Source organism: Amblyomma americanum, chromosome 4 (genome assembly GCF_052857255.1).
Source record: "Amblyomma americanum isolate KBUSLIRL-KWMA chromosome 4, ASM5285725v1, whole genome shotgun sequence".
In the NCBI taxonomy this organism is placed as follows: Eukaryota; Metazoa; Arthropoda; class Arachnida; order Ixodida; family Ixodidae; genus Amblyomma; species Amblyomma americanum.
In genome coordinates, this window is record NC_135500.1 from 171335132 (window position 1) to 171361787 (window position 26656).

General features: G+C 46.9%; 1 protein-coding gene across 1 annotated transcript in view; it reads right to left on the minus strand.

Annotated features, from left to right (window-relative positions):
- Nucleotides 1-26656, minus strand: part of LOC144128652 (cell adhesion molecule Dscam1-like) — a 312363-nt gene that overhangs the window by 64646 nt on the left and 221061 nt on the right. Inside the window, exons 7-9 of the mRNA XM_077662219.1 lie at nucleotides 21974-22155; nucleotides 18778-19003; nucleotides 11218-11379 (exon numbers count right to left, since the gene is read on the minus strand). Coding sequence (XP_077518345.1) covers nucleotides 11218-11379; nucleotides 18778-19003; nucleotides 21974-22155 — 570 coding nt within the window. The remainder of the gene's footprint in view (nucleotides 1-11217; nucleotides 11380-18777; nucleotides 19004-21973; nucleotides 22156-26656) is intronic.

A 26656-nucleotide genomic window follows, 5' to 3' on the forward strand; every position in this document is an offset into this window, starting at 1 on the left:
TTCAGCGACGAAGAAAAGAACGATGCGGACGGGTGCTAACTTTTCTTTCCTCGATGAATAATTTTTGACTAATTACCCGAAGCACATCCATTCGCTTGGTACCAGTTTACCCTCCTCTCTTGGCCCTCTTCACTGAACCCTGTCCTATCCCCCGTCGTGGGTATGGGTCATGCCACTAAGGCAACAACATGCAGCGAAGCGCGCAACACCACAGGACTTTCATGCAAACCTCACTTAAAAAAAAAAATTGAGAATTCAAATTCAACTTTACCAATGATTTTAGGGCCATGCATTCAGCGTCAACCGACCTTCTGCTGTAATTGTAAACTTGTCAACCTTGTCAACGTTATCTTACGCAGCTAATAGCGGTTGCCCCTTAACGCTGAAACTAAGGAAGTCGTTCACACAGGCATCGAAGGCACGGGGTTGTCGGCTGTTTTAATGGGAAAATTACACGTGTTCGCGATTACCACAAGAGCTGCTTCAATGTGTGGTAGGTGGGCGTCGATGAAAACCAAAACAGCAGGAAACAACTGATTGACTGAAACACGTCCTTAATTGATATCCGGCCCGGGCACATTGCTCGAGGCATCTGTGCAGATTCCCGTACAGCTTGGTGCTATGGCCTTATGCCACAATTTCCCCGAGCTTTGTCGACGCATGGAGCCTTTTCTCAAAGTGGAGTGAAATCATGCCGAATGTTTAGGTGAGCGAATGGGGTTGCTTTCTCCGCTGTGTCGTTATCATTAATGACGCAGTGGTGCGTTCTTTTGTTTACCGACAGCAAGGGGGTAAATTTTTATCATTTCAGAAACCAGTTCTCTGTAAATGGGCACATGTTCTGAATTTTCGAATAGCAAATCGAATAACCTCTAGTTCGACTTGTCGAACGAATGAAATAGTGGATGACTCGAACCAAACAGAATATGTTCCAAATTTTTCGAATATTGTTCGAATAATTGGCACGAAGTTCGAATAAAACACACGTTAGTTTTCTTCAACGACAGTTTGAAAAAAGTGGCGGTGGTTTAGCTCTGGTTAAACCTGGAGTGACGCGATAGCTACAGCTGGCTAAGTGGTACTTGGTCACGTGACCAACCACGTGACGAACCACGTGATCAGCCACGGCGCCGCGCTGCCGGCAGCTGCTCCGCACCACGTGACTAACCATATGACAGCGTGGAGGCGTAGCCACACGGTGGCGGCGCCGCCACGCTGAAGGCTCGAAATGCTACCGTAATGTAGCTATCGCTACAAAACAGAGTCCACTCCAACGCCCCACAGCATACTGCAGCGATCGGACTGCGTGGGATAGAGGGTCCAGCGCCGCGACGCGGTCCATTCGAGTCGTAGTGTTCATAATACTCATACATATGGCCACCGAGGTTGAGCGACGCGGCAGGGCCCAGGCAGGCTCACCAAACGCTACTTATATGCCCCATCTCGGGAGCAATGGTCCATACATACGTACCTTTCGTCCCTGTCATCTATTGAGATATGGACCTAGATTAATCTCTTTTGTTATCAGAAATAAAAGGACATTTACCTCTACGTGTAACATGAGACCATAGAGTTAATATACTGAATTCGTGTTGCGTAGCCCCTAGTGAAGATCGTTATTACATCTTTTGACAACTATAGCTTAACCCCATAAGTTATAGCGCCGCACTGCAGCACAGTCTATAGCGATTTGCTGCTTTCCAACGACTGTTCGTTCTGCAACAATAATTCTGAAAGTAGCGAATATCGGTAGAAATATTCGACTAGTATTAAATTTGGTACTGTCATTGTTCGATTGGTAATCGTTTCGGTTTTATCAAAAGTATTCGTATTTGATTCTGTTTTGAGGAAGTGCTATTCGCACACACCTCTGCACCGCGTGATCCGCTTCAGCAACGCCAGCTGCGGACTTGATAAGTTTGGCTGCTTTGCAGGGATAAGAATTGGGAGATGCGTGCGTGATTATAAATTTTAATGAGTCTACGAGAACCGTGATGTCCTATTAAGTATGTATGAGGGCTGAATTACCATATTGTAATGAGTGGAAAAAGGTTTTAAATGCGAATATGTGAGATATGATGGCTAGAAGAAAATGGAGAAAGACGTAAAAACACATGAACGTGCGCACGCACGCACGAATGCCCGAACACTCACTCATACTGAGATGGAATAACTGAACGGCGTCATCTAATTGGGTGCGCACTCATTACCGAGGATTTGTAAATAGTTGGAGTTTAGACTAGAAACTTGGCAGTTTCGATTTTTAAGTGCTAAAATGCGAAAGCTCTAAGGATTGTTAGTGCACACTGAAGATTGCATGCAGATTTTAGGGCCAGTATCAGCAGCAGCGTCAGTTTTATACAAGACACATCGTTGCACGCAAGTCAGCAGGCTTTATACTAGCAAAAGCGATGCTCAGCATTTAGCAGCATTAGCTTTCGTAGAATGAAAGCTTTTGTTTGCTTTATAACACGTAACTCCAAATTTAGTTGTGAAGGCGGCCTTTCCATGTCAAGCAATAACAAAATTGTAGCATATCTGTATAAGTGCGCACGCATGACAGATTAAATGTGGTAGCAAAAGGAAAAAAGTGTTCCCGTGTGACGCTATTATCGCACTCTTGTTGCAAGCAAGGCTTGTGAACAGAGGCACGACGCTGCGTTGAAAGGGAACGGCATGCATTTTCGAAATGACACCCCGTCTACAGGACACGAGAAAAAACAGCCGCGTCCTGCTTTTCTATTTTTGTTTTCTTTTCGACTTAGGCTTCGTTTTCAGCGAGACTTTCTTCTTTCATTTTTGCGCTTACTTGTACGAGTCATACCTATTTGGTTTGGTTTAGCTTGGTTTACTTTAGGTGGTCGAAATTACCGGTGTCTTTCACTACGGCGTTCCTCATAGCCTGTGTCGCTTTGGGACGTTAAACCCCCATAAACAAAACCAAACCATACCTATTTGAATTCGGTCTTGATTAAATCTCTGCTTGCATTGATTCGTACCCTGTATCTTTGAATTAAGTTCCGACTGCCTTCCTTTGAAGATAAAACACTTTATAATTCGACGGAAAGCTCAGCGAGTTTTTTATTTTTTGCCAGCTTTAATACCTGCAATGCCTGCTAGAAAGCTCACGTGGGTTACATGAAGACCGGTGTAATACAGGTTCCTTCAGTACTGAGAAAGTAGCGTAAATCTTTGCTGTTGCCGACGTCCTACTCGCTTTTTCACTTACCCAATATTTTACTCCTCTTCGCGCATCTACGATTGGCCCAGAGCGCCCGCATGATACATTCTACGGCTAGCGGTGGTTTTTATTTTGCATCAAAAAATAGTGCAAAACCTCGGCGCGTGCGCATGACAACGCCTCGTCGTAGCCAATTGCACGGATGATTCAAGCGGAATAAAGTTTTATATTAAAAAAAAGTGTATATAACCGATGAGCGAAAGAATAAAAAAAGCTTCGCGTTTTGATGTGCATTCACATACAAGTTCTACAAGCGAGGAGGCTCGACGAGAAAACTGATACAAAAGGCGGGATTTCGCTACCCTTTCAGCACAAAGTGACTTAATTATGATCAATGCTTTTATTAAATTCTATTTTATCCCTATTGTGCGCTGGTCAATAGTGAGGGCTTGACATTGCTTGAGCCATCGACAAGCGCCGAAAAGATTATGGATGAAATAAAATTTGATCAGATTATTTATATCGTCCAGACACTGACGTACTTAATCGAAAGCGGAGCTTGCTTAGAGTATGCGCTGTCATATACGTGCTTGAGTGCTACGAGGTGGAAGCACGAAGTTTAAACACCAGATATTTGATAAACTTTCCCTGTGCAATTATAGTAAACCGATTCTTCTCCCTTATTCATATTCCGTTCTTTTCATCCGACTTTTCAAATGGCGGCTCCCACCGACAGCGGAGGCGCGTCGTTGCTTGAGCCGGTGATTAAGGGCGAATATAACCAAATGGAATCGAATATGAACATAATCGCTGTATTATACCAGCCTAAATTGCTACATAGGTTCGGAGCATTCCTGTATCAATGAAGTCAGTGCGCCTCCAAGCTACTACCATAGTAAAAAGGAAACAAAAACCAACGTGAACATCAGCCACGAAAGACGAACAAGTTAGTACAAATGACGACAAAAAATAGCAAGGTATTGACAAATGAAGGCTAAAAAACAGCAGTAGTTGCTGTTCACTTACAACGTGCGATAACTAAATTCTTTGAAAGGGAGCGCGGACCGTGCCAGCTTTAATATTTAACGGAAATTGACCAGGAACTTCTCTTTTTTTGCGTTATTCAGAGACACACGACTTATTTTCAATTAGAAAAAAAAATGCACGGCAAAAAGCTGCTCAACGCGCAGCTTCACAAAAACCGGAGGCCCTTTGAAGGTGACTTGTACTATATATCGGAAAGAAAAGCAAATGGACGACGGCAGTGCATTTAAAATTTAATTTCTTGAAAACCTGGCTTATGGCAGTGGTGGTTTATTGTGTGTGTCGGTAGAAGCCACTCCTCGGGCTTGTCAGTTTCTGGCTGAACTGTTAACTGTCCTGCAATAAAACGTTCAAGATGCTTTAGTCGTTCGCTTGCTTTTCCTTTCGTAGTACAGTTGTGGTCAGTAGAAAGTACAACAGTATATATGATAATTTTCAGTTGTCGAAGCAAATATATTATCAGTAAGAAACAAGAGGAATGATGGAAATTAAGTGCAAAAGGTATGCAGCACATAAAAAAATCAATAGGGGCACTTAAGACTGCTTACGTGTGAGAATGCGAAAGCATTATACTTAGAACTGCACAAGGTAGACGAACTGAACAGTGTTAATCACATGCTTAGTTTCAAGGCTCACAGCGTTTCTTAAAATGAACATCTAGCACAGAGACCTGCATCGCCGTATTGGGTAGATTTTATTGCCAGCTCTGTATTTTAGATGGCGCTCTCAGTCTTAGCGTTTCAGCAATGTGTGCCGTTGAAGATGGTTCTGTCCACCTTACGCGCACGTTTTCGTGGATGCGGTGAATAAAGTCTTTATAAAATTACCGTTCAGAGCTAGGGGGCAATTTTGAGGCAGCGAATTTAATTGAGAGAAACTATAGCTCACGCTGATTCGAGTTTCAAATACTTTTTGCGGAAACTGATGCTGACAATGCTTTGAATCTAAAATACCAAAATGGGTACTTCGGGAGTCCCTTGTACTTTTTAAAAGTTGCGGGGAGCATTTGACCGACTACGATATCCTTGTTTTCTTAAGGCACACAAAATAATGCCGTTTTGTTGGACAGGGATGTTTCACTGTTGCTTGTTAACGACGCTCAAGATTCGTATGGAAGAGGAAGAAATCTGCAGGTCTGATCACAAATGTGCTAAATTGTACAGCTGTGATGACAATTATGATACAACTATCAGCAGGATTCTATTCCTTCAGAAATTTCTTCAAAGTTAAACTGGCTAAGATTTTGCTTGAAAATAAGATTTTTAGCACGATGACTGTCATGGCAAAGCTTCAATGGCGAAGCTGCACGAATGCCGAATGGTAGACCAGTGAGGTGAATCAAACTTCACAGTGCGGATTGACCTCAAGAACGGTCGCGTGAAACGCCGAGAAAAGTCAGTCCTGCTGCTGTAAGCTGACTTTGACACTGAGCGGGAGGGCCAATGTCGAAGGTGGCTAAATGAAGAAAAGAGGACAGCCAAAGCCATATAATGAGATGCTGTAGTCAGGTAAAACAAACATATGGGTGGAGTTGACAAGACTTATTTCTTTATTGGGAACTATGTTACGTATATGCGCCGTAGGAAATGACTCTTCGCTTTGTACGCACTTCCAATGTACGCAGACTACAATAGTTGGATGTAGTAGAACAGGGACAATGACAGCGCTATGGTTCCCAAGAAAGATATACACCTGAGGAACTTCAAAGCAAATTGAACTAATGTGCTCATGCGAGCAAAGGTATACCGCTTCAAGGAAGTCTATCGAAGACAAGCAAAGCGACTTAGGTTCGAATACAAACAAGACAGCCAATATGATTTCACTGCTACCACGTAAGGTATGGTATCTACAGGTTGGACTTTTCGGTTTAAGCAGGAAAAAAAAATACACAGGTACTGAATTCAGTTTTAGAAATATGGTTCTAATCGAGAGAGGTCAAAATATTCTTTAATATGCATGCCACGGCTAGCTGGCTAATGACGGGAGTTGCTGCGACAAAAGAGAAAATTAACCGAATAAGTTAGCAGCGCAGCTGTGTGTTTCGAGGCAGTGCTCAACTACCATACGCGCCTCTGCAAATCGGGAGCTCCAGCAGTCAGGTTGGCGGGCCGTTGAGCGGAGTGTCATAAAGCAGCCAACACCCGGACGCCGTTAGCTCAGTGTTTTCTTTAGCTATTTTGTTACGAGAGCAGCATTTGATGACTATTGTAAAGATTATGCGCATGCCGAAGTAGATCTGCCAGATCACACATATGTGTCGAAAACTGTCGATTTTAAGTGTCGCTAGGGTGAAGTAAATGCCGGCAAACATTTAAAAGACCAATCCCACCTGTAGCTTACAAAGAACTCTACTTTAACCTCAATCCTAACCTCAGCTACCCAACAGGGCCCACAAGGAATGCGTCTTGAACTGGCGCATTTTTAAAAAAAATTATTCGCATCATTTGGACTCGCGAGAAACAAGTTTCACAGAAATTCAAACACTGCTGTCTAAGAACCGAGGAGTCTATAATACTGCACGGGAAGCAATTGGCTGCTCAAGGATTGTTTCGTCATGAATTGCAATTTCATGCAATGGGCAATAACAATGCACGTGAATAATTTTCCGTTCTGTACTCGGGTAAAGACTCCTCCAATGTGCTCGCGTTTAGTTTTTCTCGTTCGTCTAGCACATACGAGTTTTGCATAACGTTATGTACAGTCCTATAACGTTACCGCTACTTTATAAGGCGATAACAAGTCATGAGTATTGCATGAATGAGCATGTTAGAGCGTTTCGCTTTAATGCTACCTCATAGCCACTCTATTATTACCCCAAGCATGCAAGCTGCGAATCCGAAGCTATCGTTCGACCGTAACGGTGTACGGTGCAGCGCTGTTCTAAAACTCCCTAAGAGAGCTATAGCATAGCGCGATCTGCGAACCGCTGCCGTGGTACACTTCCGCCAGGTCCCAATGCGCGTGCGCAGAACGCCCTAAGGGCGCCACGTTCTCGTCAGCTGCGTGCGTGCCTGCCCCGCAGGGACCAATCAGCGCGTACGCAGTGGTGGGTCGCGGAAACGGATGACGATAGCGGTTTGCGGATGACGCTTTGCTATAACCATCGAATGTTATAACGTCGCAGAGGTTACTGTTGAAAACTTATCGAGAAAATCTGCTAGCTGCTTTTTTGTACTCTCATCCTAATCTCGCTAGTGCAATAGAAATTAAGTCAAAGTAAACAAAAAGGAGACGGCACTCACGAAAAAAAAGACAGAAAGGCAAAAATTTGAAGAAACAAAGCGCTCATGTTCGCGCTGTCTTGCACAGCGGCGGAACTCTTCGAATAATGACAACGCACCGCTGCCTTCCGCTCGGGCCATCTTTCAAAGTTTCGTGCCATCGAAATGCCGCATCTTGGCTCGGCGTGTTTGCCAGGGCGACAGTTCAGCGGCAGGCCCAGAGCCGGACGCGGGCGCGTCCCTCGCATTTTTTTTCCCTTCCGGTTCTCCGCAGCGAAGCCAGAAAATGCATAAATTACGCCCGGCTATCTCGGCAAGCAGGCAGTTGTTTTTTGATCCTTTCTTTAGAGACACTTTGCGCGGTTCTGTGCATTACGCGCGGTGTTCCTTTTTGTGCGAACGCCGCGAGCGGCCGTTCGGCGCTCCTTATGCACACGCTGTTGAATGTCCGCGAAAAAACGAAATAGTCGTCAAATACGGACAGAACAGAAAGACAGAGGCGAAACTGTGGTCGCTCCCCTTAAATTTGTCATCTTTTGTACCTTGTCTGTTCTCTCTTTTTTTTTTTGCCGTTCCGAGGCATCGCTCTCTCTCTGGCGCGTATTCGGCACGGGAACGAATGTTTCTTTGTCAGGTTTTTTTTTCTATTACTTTTCGCGCGGCCTTCTTCCGGCGGTAGGGACAGCTAGCGCGCGTCGTCCTCGAGCATTTCGGGCGCTGGGCGCGCGCTCGCCGTAAATATTTGAAATGCCCGCAGACCAGCCCATTCGTCAGAGCGAGCTCCCGACTTTGAAATTGCCTGCCCGTCCGAACCAGCTCTCCCCAGATGGCGCGCAACACGGCTGCGTTGTCGGGCACGGAGTGTAGAGGAGGACGAGGAGGGCGGCTGGTGCCGCATGACTCGAGGAGAGGGAAAGAGGAGGCGAAGAAATGTTCTCGAGCAAAGAGATGCATTCGAAGCACCATCGGAGTAATTAACTCCACGCCGTTGTAATCAAGATTGCGATGCCAGCCGTTGCGCTCGCCGCTGTTTTGCTTAGCGCATTTCTCTTCCAGCTGGAAATGCACCTGAATGGAGACGCGACAAAGAGGAGGAAGGCTAAGAGAAAATGTCGCCAGATTGGAGGGGTCGCCATGAATGCACGGGATTGCGAACTCGGACCTGAACCGTTGAAGACAATCCTCTCTTTCCAAGCAAATTGCTCGGACTAACAAGAGTCACTCTGAAACGCGCATGACCTCGAAGTAGTTATATTCTGAGACCCGTTGTGCGCCCTTATTCCGAAAGCAATGGTATTCTAGCTGAACGACCCTCTTTAAGAGCTGCGCCGAAATGAATACAACGCATGAATATCAGTAGCTGACAAGTTTCCAGTGTGCACACAGGAAGGATTGCAGGTAATATAAAAGCAACGCGCATAAGAATCATAGTATGACAAAGGAATCCGCCCTTCCTTGGATATTAAAAGCTAGCACTTCATTCCTGTGCGCAAGTGATACGTATGTAGCGCTGTGGGGCGGCTTTTGGCGGAAAGCGGACAGCTTATTTGGAACTGAACGCGCTGGCATTGGTGGTATTTTAGAGCGAAAGCTCTACTATTCGCACAACTCCCAAGGTCAAGCGTATGCGCGTTTGACCTTAATCTGGCGGAGCAAGTGGGGGCTAATGACGTCAGAGCACGTCACCCGCTGTGAAGAGGCGCCGCAGCTGCGCTCGCTCTACTATTCGCACAACTCCCAAGGTCAAGCTTATGCGCGTTTGACCTTGATCTGGCGGAGCAAGTAGGGGCTAATGACGTCATAGCACGTCACCCGCCGTGAAGAGGCGCCGCAGCTGCGCTCGCTTGGGGTCTCGAAGCTGTGGTACCACGTGACTAGGCGGGGGTTTAACATCTGCTCGCCGGCGCTGGGTCGCTCAATCTCACTATTTCACCTTAGTCACTACCAGCAAAGACCAAGACACGCCAATGGATCTGTAATAAAAGATTTACTAAGCGAAACCATGCGCAATCATGCTTGAGAGAGCTTTCGCTCGTATCACTGGATTTAACAAGAGCTAGACCTCAGCTAATTTTGCTAATAACTTTTAGAAAACGAAAGCTACGCAATGAACAGGTGCTTCTGCCAACTTACCTGGTTTGCAGAAGCACCCCGTATATGAACTGTCTCTAACTGCACTTACCAGGCATTTCATTGTTTAATACGGGAACCGAAAACATGCGTTCTGAATATGTGGTCTCACGGCGCTAAACGACAAACGGTTGTTGATCCTCACTATACAACATTTATTTTTCTTTAATTCCTATACCTAGCCTCTCACAACCTGCGAAAACAGGCATCGACGTGGGGATTGTGGTAGACAGGTGGATGTACTCACACCGTCGCCCGAATGGACAGCTTACGTTCTTGTCATAAAAAAAATAATGGACGTGCACTGATTTTGACAACGCGTAGTGACAACTTGGAGTGGGATATAAAAGCTGTCCATGGCTCACAGTGAGAACCATCAGCACCTATCTTTGTTGCTACCTCTGGCTTGGAGGATTACATACTGTTTTCTTCAATATACGCGGACACGGCTTGCTAAGAATAACAACGTGCTCCATCCGGAAGATTATGGTAGGAGTGACTAAGCACTTGTATGGGGTTTACAAGCCGACGCTACAATAACTCCAGACATGACAGCTCTCTTCATATGGAAACCAACCATGGCCATCTGTCCTAAATGTGACAGATGAGATATAGAGAGATATTTACAGCATTACTTATTGGAATGCATATCAATAACCCCGATCTATCAATCAATTCTGAATAAGCTCAGCACCATCAACAAGACACTGCCACAGGATATTTCAGTCACGAGAGCTTCCCAGAAGGAAACAGCGTATACGACGCAATAATGTTCAGGACGCACTGCTGGGGTTCACACTGCAAGCCAAAAACATCGCTTCATTTATTTTATCGTCGACCCTCAACCTCTCATTCATCATATCCTTATGAGCCCCTCCTACCTCCAAACTCATCCCTTATTCCTTCCTTGGTGTTTTGACAGTAAGTACTTTCATTCTTAACCCATAATTTTCACTAACATCACCACTGCTGCCAGTGCAGCATTCTTTGCATCCGTGGTGCCACTTTTTAAAACATGGGAAAGATAGTGACGTCAGAGTATATGTTATCTAACTGCTTGCAAAATTTTCAAGGCGCTCAAACAGTTACTAGTTTGCGAAGTACAGTAACAATACGTATTTTTAGTGCGACGCACTTCTGTACGTACAGGTCTGTACTGTAACTTTAAAAGCATGATCGCGATAGGTTTCCAGAGCCAAAACTCTGGTATGCAAATTTATATTTTCGTAGAGTGGTAATATTTGTTCTAATGGCGACGATTAAAAATAAGAATTTTATTTAGTTGGTGAAGAATTAGGACCAAAAAAAAAAGACGTTGCTTCTTCAAGACGGCGTGAAGTAACACTATTTCAAACAAGCAATAATAAAAAAGAATTCTTCGCTGCACAGCAAAAAGAGAAGAGAACAACCATAAGGCCAATTATTATTTAGAGGAGGTGTGACCTTCCTGCAAAGTTGAAGCGAATAGCTTTCCGTGCAGAAAAATGCTCATCCACACCAAAAGAAGGTGTTGCGAGCTTAAACAGAAAAAAAGGACGATTCCTCTGAAGCGTGTTCTATACTCGACGCAGTTGCCCGGAGCGAAAAGGAACCACATCGCTGCGACAAGAGGTAGAATATAGCGCTGTCTCGGCCACTCACTCATGACGCTGACGTAGAGCTCCCCGGAGGCCGACCTCCCCGAGGGTCCCGTGGCGACGCACCTGTAGCCGCCTTCGTCTCCGCTCCGCTCCACCCGGTGCACCAAGAGTGTGCCGTTCCGGAACACGCTCTGGCGCTTGCTCTGCGGAAGCTTCGAGTCCCCTGCGGTGTCACGCTAGTATGAATAAAAACTAGGGCAGGAAAAAAAAACAAAAAGTGCACCGTACGTTTACTCTTGTGGTAAGGCCAATTTAAGCGACCGCATATAGGGTGGTGCGAAACGCTCATGCCAATCGGGGTGTTTAATGTGGGATGTGTGTGTGCGGGATGTGTTGGTTTTTGCTGGGATGCTTGCTGTGTTTATGCGGCTACACCGGCATTAGCGCCTCGGGTAAGCTCAAGGGAATGCCTTTTTCGGATAGTGTTCAGTATAGCCAGGTGTAGTACCTATCCAATCATGGGGTGTGGGGGCTGTCAGCGCTGGCAAATTCGTGCTTTTTGATTCCGAACAGGGCTGCACTTACCAAAGCTGCGTTTCTTTTTTTTTTGCCGCCGCTATCACTAAACCTGCGTTTATTAGTTTTTTTTTTTGCCGCCGCTATGTCGGCGGCGTTACGTGCAGCGTCTTTACAGAGTACTGCGATCTCCGCCGCGCACCACTGGCTTTGGAAGCTCCACGGCTGCCGCCATCTGATGTTCGTAGCATAAGAAGTACCTTCGCTGTATTTTTCAAAATTTCAGGTCTCTCTTATCAGGGCTGCTTTCAATGCGCCGCGAGGGATCGAACCCGCGCCTTTCGGGTAAGCAGCCGAGCGCCATTACCACTCAGCCACCGCGGCGGCTTCAAGGGGTGAATAATACTAATAGAATTGGTAAAAAAAATTGTGAGGTGTAATTCTATAATTCGGCGTGTATTGTGACCATCAGAGGAGGGGTGCAACAAACGTTTCCTTTTCCCTTGAGGTTATTATAAACCTGACCAGCGAAAAAAAAGTACAAACGGACATCGTAAGTGCGAGTCACGTAACAAAACGTATATCGCAGAAGATTTCTACACTCAATGTTTGGAGCGAATTCCGAAATCTCAATGCTGCTCGAAACGTAAACTTAAGAGATGACAGCGACTGCGTGCAGAAGAGCACAGCAGCACCAGCTGCAGCGTGCTCCGTCATATGCTCAAGCCTACAGTACACGCATCTGATGCAAAGAAAAACACGACGTCATACATTCTGGCATTCAGAAGTGACGTCACAATGACAGTGATTTTCAATATGCAGCCACCAGCTAGAGGACTCGATAAAGCTTCAAGACCGCCATTTAACTTGTTTAATCACTTACGAATGTTGGGCGCAGACAATCTAAGCCAGGAAAGCCTATGCTACAGCATCTACAGCTATGTTTGACTGTGTCCCTTCCATTTTAATTGGATACTTGATATCACATTAAAAGCTTTTCGAAAGTCAGCCAACAGGACATACCACCCGTGAGAACGTTTAGGTCTTTCAACTTGACGCTACAAATAAAGGAAAGGAGAAAGCGCGAGGATACTAAAAGCCACACTAAAACGAAGCCACTGAATGTTCACTTATTTAATTTTTATTTCATGTTCTCCTCGCTAGTGTGTCAGGCTCACGCGGAGAGTCGAAGTTTTAAATGAAATGCGACGAGACGACAATTAGTCTACCGAAAATAGGCTGCACGAAACAGGGCTCTGGAGGGGACGGAAGCTCATTTAAATCGCAGACCTCCGTCCAGCCAGGTCCGGGCGAAGTAAGGGCGTACTCACGCATCGACGGGCTCGTTTCACGCACAAGCCGCATGCGCGAGAACCGGAGTCGGCGCCGTGAGCAAACCGAGCGGGCGCACGCGCGCGTGGTCTGTACCGGCCGCGCGTTTAGGGAAGTTTTTTCACTACGCCGGCGCCACGCGCGCTTCGCTCATAACTTTTCCATCGATCGCCCCCGGGATGGCGTGCCTCTTATGAGGTCTGGTTTCAAAGGCGACGCCCTTTCGCAGATCGCCGAACGCGGCAGCGTCAATACTGCTTTCGTCTGTGTGCCTCCCGACGAATCCAAGCCGAATACTGCTCACCTCCCTCCCTTCCTGTCTGTTTCCCCCTACGTGCTCTCCCTATAGAGATGCACGCACACAAACACACACACACACACACACACACACAAACTCCACATGCGCACAGACACACACAAACACAGCACAAACACCACACACACACCGCACGCTGCAACGGAGCAGACTCGCACGCCCGATGAAGTTGTGCGGGGTGACTGTCCTCCTTCAAGCCCTCCCTCTTTTCCCTTTCGCCCGCCCGCCGAGCTTCGGCGACGTCTGCATGTGGCATCAATCGTCGGCTCGATCTTTTCATCAAAAGTTTGCCGGGACGAAAGGCACCGCTATTTCCCCACTCCGTGCTATTTCCCCAGGCCCGGCGTGTATTGGAATATCCGCTTCAAAAACGCGTTTCGATAATCACTTTCCGCGGGAGCCAAGACTCGTCGTGCAGATGGAAGGAGGCGCGGAAAAAGAAGGAAAAGCGATAAGAGTAAGCGACAAACAAGCGGGCTGGCTTCCACTTAAACGCGAGAGGAAAGAAAGTGGGCGTGGCAGCCAGTTTTTTTTTCTTTTGAAGCTGGACTAATCGCATCTGTTTTTGGCTTTTAGCGAAGAAGGAAATTGAGCAAAGCTGTTAGACAAGAAAAAAAAATACTCGACATGAAAAGAAAGCAGCGGTAAAACTTTCGAGACTTATCTGTAGCTGTCCACATCTTCCTCAAGCCCCCACATTTTTTTTGCCAACGAAGTGAGAGCCAGTCTTAAAGAGCCTTTCTATGAGCACCTAAGCAGCTACGCTACCTGGAACTGGCCGATGCGCTCTCGTGTCTCAATTAGGACAGCATGTACGTAGCACGTTCATAAATGTACAAGGAGGGAATTCTGAATTAAATAACCCCCACCTGGCTTTTACGAACACTCCACATGAGTTCTCTTTGTGAAGCCGCTAAAAGGAATGACCATCCTGATGAAATTAAGTGATAGTGCACCAAAGAAAACGATGTTAAATCAAGGGCAATGAGGCTTAGCACACATAGATGCGCCAGCATACATTTAAGCTCCAATACTCGTACGGGGGGCTGCAGAAAGTTGGGAGCGCGGATGAGATAAAGTAGCCATACCCAACAATTCTGGAGAAACGCATTTTTTAGAGGAAAATCTTTTATAGACGCATTTTTATATAATGTAAGATTTCGCCATAACAATCAATGTATACGCAGATCACCGGACGGCCGTGTTGTATTTCTTTTGTTATTAACGTTTTTGCTACCGTCATAAGCATTTCCCATTGGTTTTCTATGGCAGACTTGACTGTTCGATGCGATCGATGGAAACACTTTAAAAGAAAGATTTTGCTACATTTAAGAAGAATGGATTATTACCTTCACAACTTCCATAAGAGTATATTACAATTTTCCAATTTTCAAAACTTTTGTCCGAGAATGTTGGACATGTTGCGGCAATAGAGTGGCCGCAACTGGCACAGCGCAGGGTTAATTAGAAAGATACGGGAGAAACCTTTGTCCTGCAGTAGACGTAGTCAGGCCAATGATGATGATGATGATGGTGATGACTCGTGCAAAATGAGGGGACAAGACTGAATGCCACATGGTAAACGACAAAAAAAAAATGCGAACGCAGGTGGAAGCTAACGACTCCTGAAAGGAAGCGACCAGAACAAAAATATTACAGAGAATGTTTATTACATTTGAATGAATACAAAATCACAGATTTGTGCTACGTAGAACTGAGCCGGAGTTCCCGGGTTCGAACCCGACCGCGGAGGCTGCGTTTTTATGGAGGAAAAACGCTAATGCGCCCGTGTGCTGTGCGATGTCAGTGCACGTGAAAGATCCCCAGGTGGTCGAAATTATTCCGGAGCCCTCCACTACGGCGCCTATTTCTTCCTTTCCTCTTTCACTCCCTCCCTTATCCCTTCCCATACGGCGCGGTTCAGGTGTCCAACGATATATGAGACATACTGCGCCATTTCCTTTCCCCAAAAACCAATTATTATTATTATTATTATTATTATTATTATTATTATTATTATTATTATTATTATTATTATTATTACGTAGAAGACGACGATGAGAGAGCAGTGGGCCCGCAACTGGATGTTGATGAAGACGACGCTCTGAAAGGCACAGCGCGAGAGTGTGCTAAAGTTTAACACGAGACGTGTACGGCTGCGGCGATAGCCTAAGGTCCCTGTACAGCGTAGGGCAAGGTATACATAAAGATGTTCTAAAACGGTTAAAGAAAATGATGGTTCTAGTAGGATTCACGTTAGCAGGCTCATGAGAATTGGCCGACGCCATTGGCTGGAACAGGATCCTTCGGTGGTGAAAGACGCTTCGTTCTTGAGTTGTATCCGACTATAGTCACACATCGGCAGAGGTGGGCAATCTCAGGAGGTTTCGACCTCATGAGGTCGACCTCAACCTCAAAATGACCTCAACATCACGTCGTGAGGTTGAGGTGAGGTCGGTGACGGCTCGAAATTTTGTGAGTGAGGTCAGCAAATCAGATTTCAACCTCGCGCGTGAGTTTGAGGTTGAGTGAGGTAGTCATTCAGTGAGGTCGAAATTTTGAGGTCGAGACTTTTTGCAGTTGCCGCGGCTTACTTCTACGAGTGCCGCTTCAGAAGCGGAGTCGGAGCGCACCACCGCAATGTTCATGCAGTGATGACGCTTGGTGTTCGGTTTCCCCTGTTTAGACAACCGGATGCCACAGTCCGCTCCTAGCTTTTGGAGCTGCGCCGTAATGTGCGTTCAGCCCGAGCCTACAGGAAGACGCACTCCTCTGGGCTTCCTGGAAGGAGTGCTGCTGTCACAACACGACACACTCACTCCCCCTTCCTCTGCTGGTGTAGCAGCCGTAGCTGCGTCCCGGTCTGCTCAAACTCCCGGGAGCGCGCGATGCACATAACTCACGTTTACCCGTGGTAGTTTTGTCTGATGCCGCAAACAAATAAGTTCAGTCCAACAAGCACGCAATAAATTCGTCGCAGCGCAGATGGCCCAAAGCAAGGCTGCTTCGTGTTCATGCTCGTTGCCGGCGCTGTCGTCACGGCTCTTGCCTTGCAGTCGAGTAAAGGGATCCTGCTACACATTACACGGTGACATAACAGAAACTGGAGCAGCCAGCACAGCAGAGAGAATGTGATTCAGGTAGTTCCTAACAAGCTTGACACATGCTGATTCGATGAAAAGAGAACGAAGCCAGAAAAACCTGCATAACACCGTCGAAGCTTTTAACCAGTGTCTTCCCCTTTCGAATCTCACCTGAATTTTGTATCTATTCCCTCTATTTGGTCTCCTGTTCCGTGTTCCTTCTCGGAAATTCGTATATTATGCAGAAATACCGCAGCACGAGGCGAACGTAGCTGCTTATAGCGGTAAAATATGCAAAACTGTAATGAGTGTATGGTGATGTGGTGGCTGACTCCTTTTACTTTTTTTAATTAAGATGTGTGAATAGAACTGATTACGTGCTGGCACTGTGCTGCCAAGTCGATGATTCAAACCTTCTAATATGACGTTTATTGGGGGGGGGGGGGGGGGGGTGTAGCTTCTGTTTTTAGTGCGCGATTTTTGTATGTAAGTTTGTCTTCTCGACCAATCAGCGACTTTCGTGACTAACGCAGGACGCTCAATCGCATGATGTGCAGTGCCACTATCGGCAAGTTGCTCGCAACACGGTGGGCAGGTTGCCACCAGCCACAGCAACGCGGCGGGAATGAGCGAGAGAAGCACGTTGCAATAGCTTCTCGGCGGACTCAATCAGCGGATGATAATGTGTGCACAAATAAAGATACGATGACAGTGACGACACTGTGTATGGGGTGAATGCACTGACACCTACGCGTAAACACGTAGCAGAAAAGTTGCTTCTAATGCAGTCTCATTCCACTCTTAAGGTGACTTTAGCCTCCCCGTATTTTTTTTTCTGCCGGCTATCGTTCTGACAGAAAAGATCGGTAGTTTTCGGACGAATTCTTTATTATTTTAGGGCGATGTTCGCCTTAATTTGCTGTGAATACAGCTTAAAGCTTTTAATGCTTAAACGAGGTAAGCGAAGTTTTGTGTGGCGTATAAAAGCAGCGTTCTTAAGCATTAGTAAGTACTCGGGGTACTTGCTAGCCACAATCTCAAGCTGCGACGAGGACTTTTCAGAGCCCATGCTTTCTCCCGGTAAAGTGTTCTGTGCATGCGTAAGTGTAGGTGCACAAGAGCCTGACAGTTTCGTACACGCGGCAGAGTTCACAGCGCCAAGCAAATCAGGCAGTGGATTGCACTAAGCATTCCTCTTTAAGCCAAGGTTGTGGCATGTATTCTATCGCATGACAGCGTGCCCATCGGTAAAACTTTTTCTGGGGCCGAACATGCGCACTCGAAGATCGCTGAACCTCAGCACGAGTACGTCTTCAAATAGATAACGCACGTTATTGATGTTTTGAAAGTACGTAGGTTAATGACAGCTTCCAGTTACTTCCAGAGTATTCCAAAGGTGCTTAATACATAATTATTATTATCTAAGGCGGTTGAAGTGCCCTGGATGCGACTCTCGAAATTAGCGCGAACAGTGGGCAATTAGCGAACTTCGGAGTTGCCGAGTTTCTTTCCTTGGTACACTGCCAGCACCTTTTCCCCTGTTCTGTCTCCACTCCTTCTGCTGGTGATCGATGTGCAGATAACATCCTCCCATGTACTTACGCTGTAGTGCGGTCAGAAGGGCTTAAGATTCCTTTTTGGTAGGCGATAAAACCGAGAGAAGATTTATGATCGGTGCCGCGGTCTGTCCAGCGGAACCATCTCACGTTCAGTCGCGTTCATCACAAAGTTCCGCGTCATTCCAGCAGCCAGCCCTCCTCTTGGTATGCCTTTTACAGGCGATATTCAGTTATCGGGACTTCAGTTTGCTCATTAAAGCCGGCCGATGCTGTCGTCGTCGTCTGAAGCCCCGACAGAGTATGCATGGATGCCTCTCCATTGTTTACACAGAGAACTCCGAGCACAAGGGCGTTCAGAAGGCTCGCGCTGTCACTTCCTACGTTCTTTCTGCACGTGCACACAACAGGCCAGCGAGATATGTGGTCATTCAGTGACCCTGAAAGGGTCCTCCCTTTGCTCAATGGTCTTAAAGTGTGCTGTGAGAGTTTATGAGAACAAAATGCGAAAGAGCACAGAAACGGGCCAGCTCGGTCGCGCTTAACGATGTAATGAAGACGAGGAGGATATTATGATCAAAGGAAATACGCTCTAAAAGTCGCAAAGCGCTCTTCGCTTCTTCTCGCTCAGTCGCGCTTAGCGTTGCGTGGAGGAGAAGAGAACACAAAATGTGCTCTCACTGAATGCTATATCCGTCACACACGTACGCGATACAAGCACTTCGGGCAACGCCATCCAAAATTAGGTAACCCTGGCCGTACATAGACAAGCAGTTGTGGCGGGGAATCGTCACACTTCTTTTTTTTTCTGCGCTCACCTTTGTACCAGAGGATCTGGGTGAGCGGGTAGCCAGCTGCGGGGCAGTGGACCACCAGTGTGCGGCCCGCCAGCACCGACACATTGCGCATGGTTCGCACCAGCGGCGCTCCGCGCACGTTGAGCCGCGCGCCGTGCGACACCGTCTCGGCGTCGTTGCTCGCGTGACACTGGTAGCGGCCGCCGTCTTCGGTCGTCGCCGCCGTCAGGTTCACGAAGCTGTTCACCTACAAGAGCACGGGGCGCCGATGAAGAGTGAGGGAAAAAACGGAGACTGCTCAGCCAGACAATATGTTGCCTTGTCAGGATTGAACAGCGGACACAGGAAGAAACGACAGGACACGAGCGCTGACTGTCACCTGAATGATTTATTGGAGTAACATGCATATGTACAAAAAAAAAAAAACGTTCTGACGACCAAGTGCACATGTTCGCAGATAAAATCACTGACATCAAGTGCCTTCGTCCAGATATGCGATTTCGCGGGGATGAATGATGATCGAAGGGGTGCTTACGCACGTGTCAGAATTCTGGTGAATGAGGTAGGTTTCTTTTATTTCTCTGGTTGATTTTTCTTCGTGCTTATACAAAGCTGAAGCATCACTGAACATAGACATGCAAGAGAGTGTAAATGGGGCTTGTGGCTGCACTCCTTGTGGTGCAGTGCTAGATTCGAGGAGGGCGCTTTTCCTAAAAAGTTTTCATGTTCACGTAGCCTAATGTTGAGACACCTTCCTTTTGTGCACGGAAGAAAAGATACTTCATGTTTTACCTGGCATATTCCAAGGTATGCAAGACTTTTCTTGTCATCTGTTTTTCTGTTTACTTTAGTACAAATGCTGCCTAGCTTAATGGGCGCAGAAAAACTTAACTTCTACTCCATACCTATTATGTTCAGCTTGCCGTACGCGATGCGACATTTCATGGGCATACGGTATGCCCGCGATATTTTTCTTTTCCTTTTGACGGGTTGTCTCAGATGCCTGTCGTTTGGTAGAAGCCTTAACTTTATTCAGGACCTTACTCCACGCGAGCAAGATCACATCGTCAGGGAAGCCTGCTGACCTCAATTTGTGCAACTGCTCATTAAAGCTACTCTTAATGGCATGCTCGCAGGATTTGAAGATTGCCGAACCTATGCATAAAGTGGCTATACTACACTTAACTTGGAATGGCCGGATTTGAAACTGAGCAAAGAATTCTTCAATTTTGGTGCATACATCCAACCAACATGGTCTTGCCATAAATTCAACCTTAAATCAAGAAACGGAATCATATCACCAGACGGGGATTTCGAAGTGAAGTTTAAGCCTTTTCCACATTCGCGGAATATGTCCAGAATGCCTTCGACGCATTTCGAGAGGTCAGGCGTTCTTACGAAAAGAAGGTAATCGTCGACGTATCTGAATACCTTTTCAACAACTGCACATACGTTATTATTGATGGCCTTAACCAAAGAATTAAGCAGAGAATTAAAAGAAGCCTAAATCATTCACAAGAAACCTGACACGTGCGTAAGCACACCCTCGGTCATAATTCATCCCCACGAAATCGCATATCTGGACGAAGCTGCTTGATGTCAGGGATTTTATCTGCGAACCCGTGCACTTGGTCGTCAGAATGTTTTTTGTAGATATATATGCTACTGTAATAAATCATTCTGTTGACAGTCAGCGCTTGTGTCTTGTTTCTTCCTATGTCTTCGCCTTGTGTGCGCTGTTCAATCCTCTCATGCCCCAACTAGCTCAACTCTCCGTGCTTTTAATGTGGCCTTGCTTGGATGTACAGTGATGTAAAAACTAATTATCAAGCCTTGTTGCCTGAAAGAGCAGTTGGGGAGGAGCCAGTATGACACGCACTAACCTTTCTACGGAGGGGGTGCCGAACTAAGATTCTATACATTATCCCTGCCGCGGCGAAAGCATTTCCGTGGAGGGGGAAATGGTTAAACGCCCGTATGCTGCACAACTTCAGTGTCCGTTAAAGATCCTAGGCGGTCGGAATTAGTCCGGAGCCCTTCGTTAAGGCGTACCTGCTTTATTAATGGGCGATTTTTAATACGTAAGCTTTACTTGGCTCATACGTGGTGTACGCGGAAAGTGTGTGCATAAAGTCAACAGAAAGTATGGACACTTACCCGAGCTTACCCGAATTACTCGGCAACTGCAACTCGGTTACTCGGTAGTAACTCGGGTAAGTTCGGAGGAGCGTCGCGCAAGCTGCAGCCAATAGGGGTGAGCTCGGGTAAGTTCGGAGGAGCATCGCGCAAGCTGCAGCCAATAGGAGGAAGCTCAGGTAAGTTCAGAGGAGCGCCGCGCAAGCTGCAGCCAATAGGGGTAAGCTCGGGTAAGTTCGGAGGAGCGTCGCACAAGCTGCTGCCAATAGGAGGAAGCTCGGGTAAGTTCAGAGGAGCGTCGCGCAAGCTGCAGCCAATGGGAGGAAGCTCGGGAAAGTTCGGAGGAGCGTCGCGCAAGCTGCAGTCAATAGGAGGAAGCTCGGGTAAGTTCGGAGGAGCGTCGCGCAAGCTGCAGCCAATAGGAGGAAGCTCGGGTAAGTTCGGAGGATCGTCGCGCAAGCTGCAGAGAATAGGGGTAAGCTCGGATAAGTTCGGAGGAGCGTCGCGCCAACTGCCCGACAGGTTGTTCGGGAACAAGAACATGGGTCGCACAATCCCAACCGGTGGCTGTGGTAGAGAGAACCACCTGCCAGTGCAGTGGCCCAGTGGTTAACTGCGCTGGTAGTGGTGTGAGGACTCGCCGCCTTCTATGAATGTTAAGAAGAGAATGACCAATTATGCACATATGAGTATTAACCCACGCTGCTCCAAATGGCGTGCGGTTTGGTGGCCAACGCGAACTAAGTTACACAAACGCACAAACTACAAATGCACCAACCGAAACAGCAGTACAGCACAATGCTTTCGCATTCATTGCACGTAAGCAGACTTGAGTGCCCCCGGTAGTTTTGTTTTTATTCCATATCACAGGGTTTCAAGACTCTCGCTCGCAGCTTAAATGTCGAGGACTGTTGACTCCTCAAGTCACATGTTTCCGTTACCCTTCAGTTCAAGCTCTCGATCAATCTTATTCGCTTTTTCAGTGACACACTGAGTACCGTTTAAGACGCATAAACGAGACGTTTTTCTGCCTTCACTTCTGCTGCTTTTGTCCCTGTTACTTGTGAGCGCTACTGCTCACCTGGCCGTCGTTAGTGACGAAGTCTCCGATGCGCAGCCTCATGCTCTCGGCGACGGGTTCTCCGTCCAGCGTCCACGTGATCTGGGGAAGCGGTGCTCCCGTGGCGGTGCACTTGAGCGACACCGGGGAGCCCGGTTCCACGACCTGCTCGGCGAAGCGGTGAGTCAGCACCGGGGGATCATCTGCAATAGGCAGCGCGACAGGCCTGATTTCACCCGGGTGAAAAGAACTACCGGAAGGACAGCTATAGGTGACCGAAGAAGGCCTATAGCGCGAAATGAACTATAATACATACGTGACACGCCTTTCGTAAACCACGAAATTTTACACACACTATTTAGACGCACTTTTAATGAGTCTGCTTTTACTTGCCAAAACAGAAGGAGCGACTGCGAGGCACGCTGTAGCAAAGAGTCTAGACTAGTTTTGCCTACTTAACCCCTGTGAGACGTTCCATATGAGAATTCCCATAATTCTATACGTTTTCAGCATTAGTCCTGTGGAAAGCAGACATGAAACATTAGGACTTTGTACGGACTATGGGAACAAAAAGGCGTGCGAAAAAGTCAAAATTCTTAAAAACATTGCATGACGTTATACGCGTCCTGTGGAAATCAATCTAAGAAGCATAAAGGGTGTGAAGAGTTCTTAGGCTACATATGAAAAGCACGTGCATTTACGTATATTTTCCGTGTAATACGGATTTTGCAATCCCGTGATTCTATACGGGCCGTTCATATTAAACGTTTCAGAAGAGAATGTTCTTTAATATCTCCTGTAGTCTCGGTACACATGTGTTTTTGCATTTGGCCTCCGTAGATATTTCATCACCGAGGTCGTGACTTCGTCCTCAGGATCAGAGGCGAAAAACCTTTGAAAACGGGCTGTTCATGCATTTTCTTTTTTTCACTCTGCCCCTTTGCATCTGTGATTATTTCTTTCTCTTTCTCGCAGTTGACTTCCTTTATTGGCTTGCCAAGCGACAGGGCACTATTCTTCCCGCAGCTTTTCTCGTTTCGGCAAAGTCATGCTTACCCTTTAATCAACTAGCATGCCACTCGTCGGGTATCAGCTTGAGCTGCTTTACCACTTATTATCCAATATTGCGAAAATATTGCTGAATCTTGCTGCTATCGCTCCCAATAATTCGCAAAGAGCCTTTATCCGTGCAGCGTGCCGTCCCCTTTCATGATCACCTTACTGCGGACCTTTATCTCACGAGAAGCAGACTGAGCACAGTGTCGGTTGTGTTCACATAGGCCTAAGCATTTGCTGTTGCTCCTGACCACGGTGGAAGAGCTTGTTCCTGACCGTGCTCCTGACCAACCGATTTGAAGCTTACGGCGCACAAATCACAGAAACTTACTGTGTCAGCGCAGGAACGACCGTTGGGAAGATAACGTACGCGACAGCATGGTTCTTCTGGAATGACAAGAACGCACACACTTCTCGTCTTCTTGGAGCCTCCAAGCCTTGCCGTCTGGAGCGCCTGGGGCATGCCGCTGAGTGGGGTGGTTTATAAGAATAAATTAAGATCGGAGGAAAACAACCGTTGTGTTGTGACGGCTCTGCTTACAACAATGCCAATTGAGGCGGTCTTCGACAGCGGCTGACTCTCTCTCTCTCCCCGAGTTCACCCTTTCCTTGTCTTCTCTCACGCAGCGATTCAGATGTCCCTTCAAAGTGAGAAGGTTACTGAGCCCTTAGTTTCCTCATGGCGTTCTCCAGTTCCTTTGCGTTGACTTCTGGCACCCCGTACTAACAGCCGATAAACAGGGAACCGAGAAGCCCGCATTGATAAAAAAGAAAGCAGCACCCACTGTAGGATTTTGGGAAAACAAGTGATTCCATACAGAGCGGGAGGAAGAAAACGCGCAAAAATCAGTAGCTTCTTCAGCCATTCAAAATGTCAATAATTCACCCCGAGTGATTAATTATGATGTTAGTATAATGTAATATACGCCTGCGCGCGTAAGATAACAGTGAGGAACATTTCTCTCTCAGTCACGGCCTCGTAGCGGAAACAAGACGAACGGCGCTATTGTTGCTCGCTTTTATTAATGCCATATTTATTAAGCCTTATCGGGAGGAAAATGTGTCGTCGGGCACAAAATTCTGTCATTGGTCGGAGAGAAGTCAAGTCACCAGACCGGAAGTGACGACAGTTCTAGTAAAGGCATCAAAAGCAGCTAATGCTTTCGCGCTGCCAACTCATAATGTAATTAAGTGTCCCTGCAAATTTTTTCTCAGTTGCAATAGCTATTTATCTTTCCTTTGCACTCAAAAACTAACGTGCTATTAACGTATTAATGTGTTATTCATTAATTTGTTATTGATATGTTAAATTAACGCGTTATCAACATTTCCCACTGTGTAACTTAAGTTTGATTACAGAAAAAAAAGAAGCTTTTGAGAGCTGTTATGCTATGGGACTGAAATGTTGCTGTGAAACAGTATACAGTACAGAAATGTATGGCGCACTGTTAAATACAAGTGACCCATGCCACACTGCTAGCCGTATCTGCTTGTAACATCGGATATGTTGCCCCGCAATATGCACTCCTTTGCTTTCCTTCCTTAGCCATAAAAACACTTAAAACCATTGTCTAGAAATGGCACATGAATCAGAAAAGAAGGTGCCAAAATCTGAGGTGTAGAACTTAAGAAACGCATTTGCAGCTTAGAAACAAAGTTGCGGCTATGGAAATCGGTTGCCTGCTTTTCAGAAGAGCGCCTTGGTATGCGAACAAAAATCTCAATGTCAATATTGCTGAAATTCAATCTCAGACTGCGACCAAAGTTTAACCATTTGTTTTCTCGACGGGTTGTAACGTCACTTGAGCGCGGCAAAAGTTTTCCAAGAACTGATGTTGTGTATAGGAGCGACGGCGTCTCAAAGTAGTAAAGCATCGATACGGATTTCACTGAAGTGCAGCTCACTCTTCACTGTCTTTTATTTTTATGCTTTTTTCTCTTTCTAAGAATCGCAAAAGTGAGCCATAGTAGCAGAGATAAGCTAAATAAGTAGAAGCGGCAAACTCCATTTTGCTGGCTTGTTGAAAAGCGATCTGCAGCACAAGGAAAGATGGAATGATATCGCCATCGACGAAGTATTTGTCGGGAACAAAGATTTTACCCGATCGATTTTTGTCCACTGTTCTCTCAACCTTTCATCCGCATTCTCTAGGGGGATAGCATTAAAGTTCATGAAGCAAAGAAAAGTTGGATCCCCCTTCCTCTCCCCGCGCACACGCATTCCCAAACTGCAGGCGTGGTGAGGGAGGTAGGGAGAACCAACCACGGGTTTCGGGAACGCAGGGAGAACTCGCCACAGAGTGAGGGGCTAAAAGGGAGCAGCCAAAGAAGGGAAAGCAACGAAAAAGTTCTTCCCGTATCGCACAATAGCTGGCAGCGGCGGCGGCGGCGACGACGATCGTCTGCCTCGAGCCCTAATTTCGTTTCAGCCGTGAAAATCTCGGTGATTGGCGCGGCAGCGGCAAAACCCTCGCCGCTGCGACGCAACGAGAAACGGCAGCCTTTGAGCAGCCATACCCTTTTCCACCTCCCCCTCCGTCCATCATACTCCCCCTCTGGCTCCGTTTTCAGTCTCCCTACCTTCATTTCTCGCAGTCCTTTCGTCTCTGCCTTATCTCTCTCGTTCGAGCTCTCGCATCGTTGGGCCGACAGGTGAAGGGAAGCTAAGCAGAGGTGGACGCCGGGCTCGCTTGTAATGACAGGAGGCGCAAAGTTCTACCTCCGAATTATCTTTTCTTTTCCTTCTGCAGCTGAAGCAGCGGTGGCGGGAACGGTTAGAGAAAAGCCAGCACAGCAGAGAGGCCTGTGAAAGAACTGCTATTTCAGCACTGCCAGCACCAACAGGAAGCCAACAGGAACATGACGACTGTCTGCCCCTCCTTCTCATTCGTGGAGAATCTAGAGTTGGTCCTTTCCACCTGGCCTCAGAGAGAGTGAAGGATAAAAACAAAGAAGAGAAAGAACAAAGCACAAAGCACGGTGGGGGGAGTTTTCAGCCGCTGTCGTTCCCTGTAGAAATCTTTCTCGGCGCTTGTGCTGCCTCAACTTTTCTTGCAGCGTTTTGATTCGCTGCTCCAGCCCACTCGAGGGGAATAAATCAAAGCAGACGCCCGGTGTCTTTGATCTCCGGAAGGAGGCGCGGAAGGAAGACGACCAGGCCGAGATATGGGAGAGGGAAACAATCTATCGATTCCGATACCGCTCTCAGCGCTGCTCGATGTCTTTCCCGGCCCTCTTATTTCCTGCCGGCTCGTCGTGCTTCTTTCTTCCGCTGTCCCTTTGCTTCCCTCGCATCCGGCACTCATCTTTTCATTGTCGCCCTTTTCCCAGTCGTAGCTTCTCACCCTTCCTTTGTCTTTTGATCTCGTGGCACGTCCGGGTTACGTGCCACTGGAGATCCGGAAAAAGTTGGCGGCCTCGCGCGTAGCTACTGGAAGCCAGGAACACTGGTTTTTCTTTGGTTTATCTATGTTTAGTTTGGCGTCTACACCTCAACCACCATATCTTTCGACACGGAAGCAGTTCTTGGCACTGGCTACATGATTTTTTTCTTCTTCTTTTCATCCCGAAGACGAAATGTGACTCCTTAGAGGTTCCAAACAACTGTCGGACAGAAAAGGAACGCGCATGTTGGCCTTCAAAGCAAGC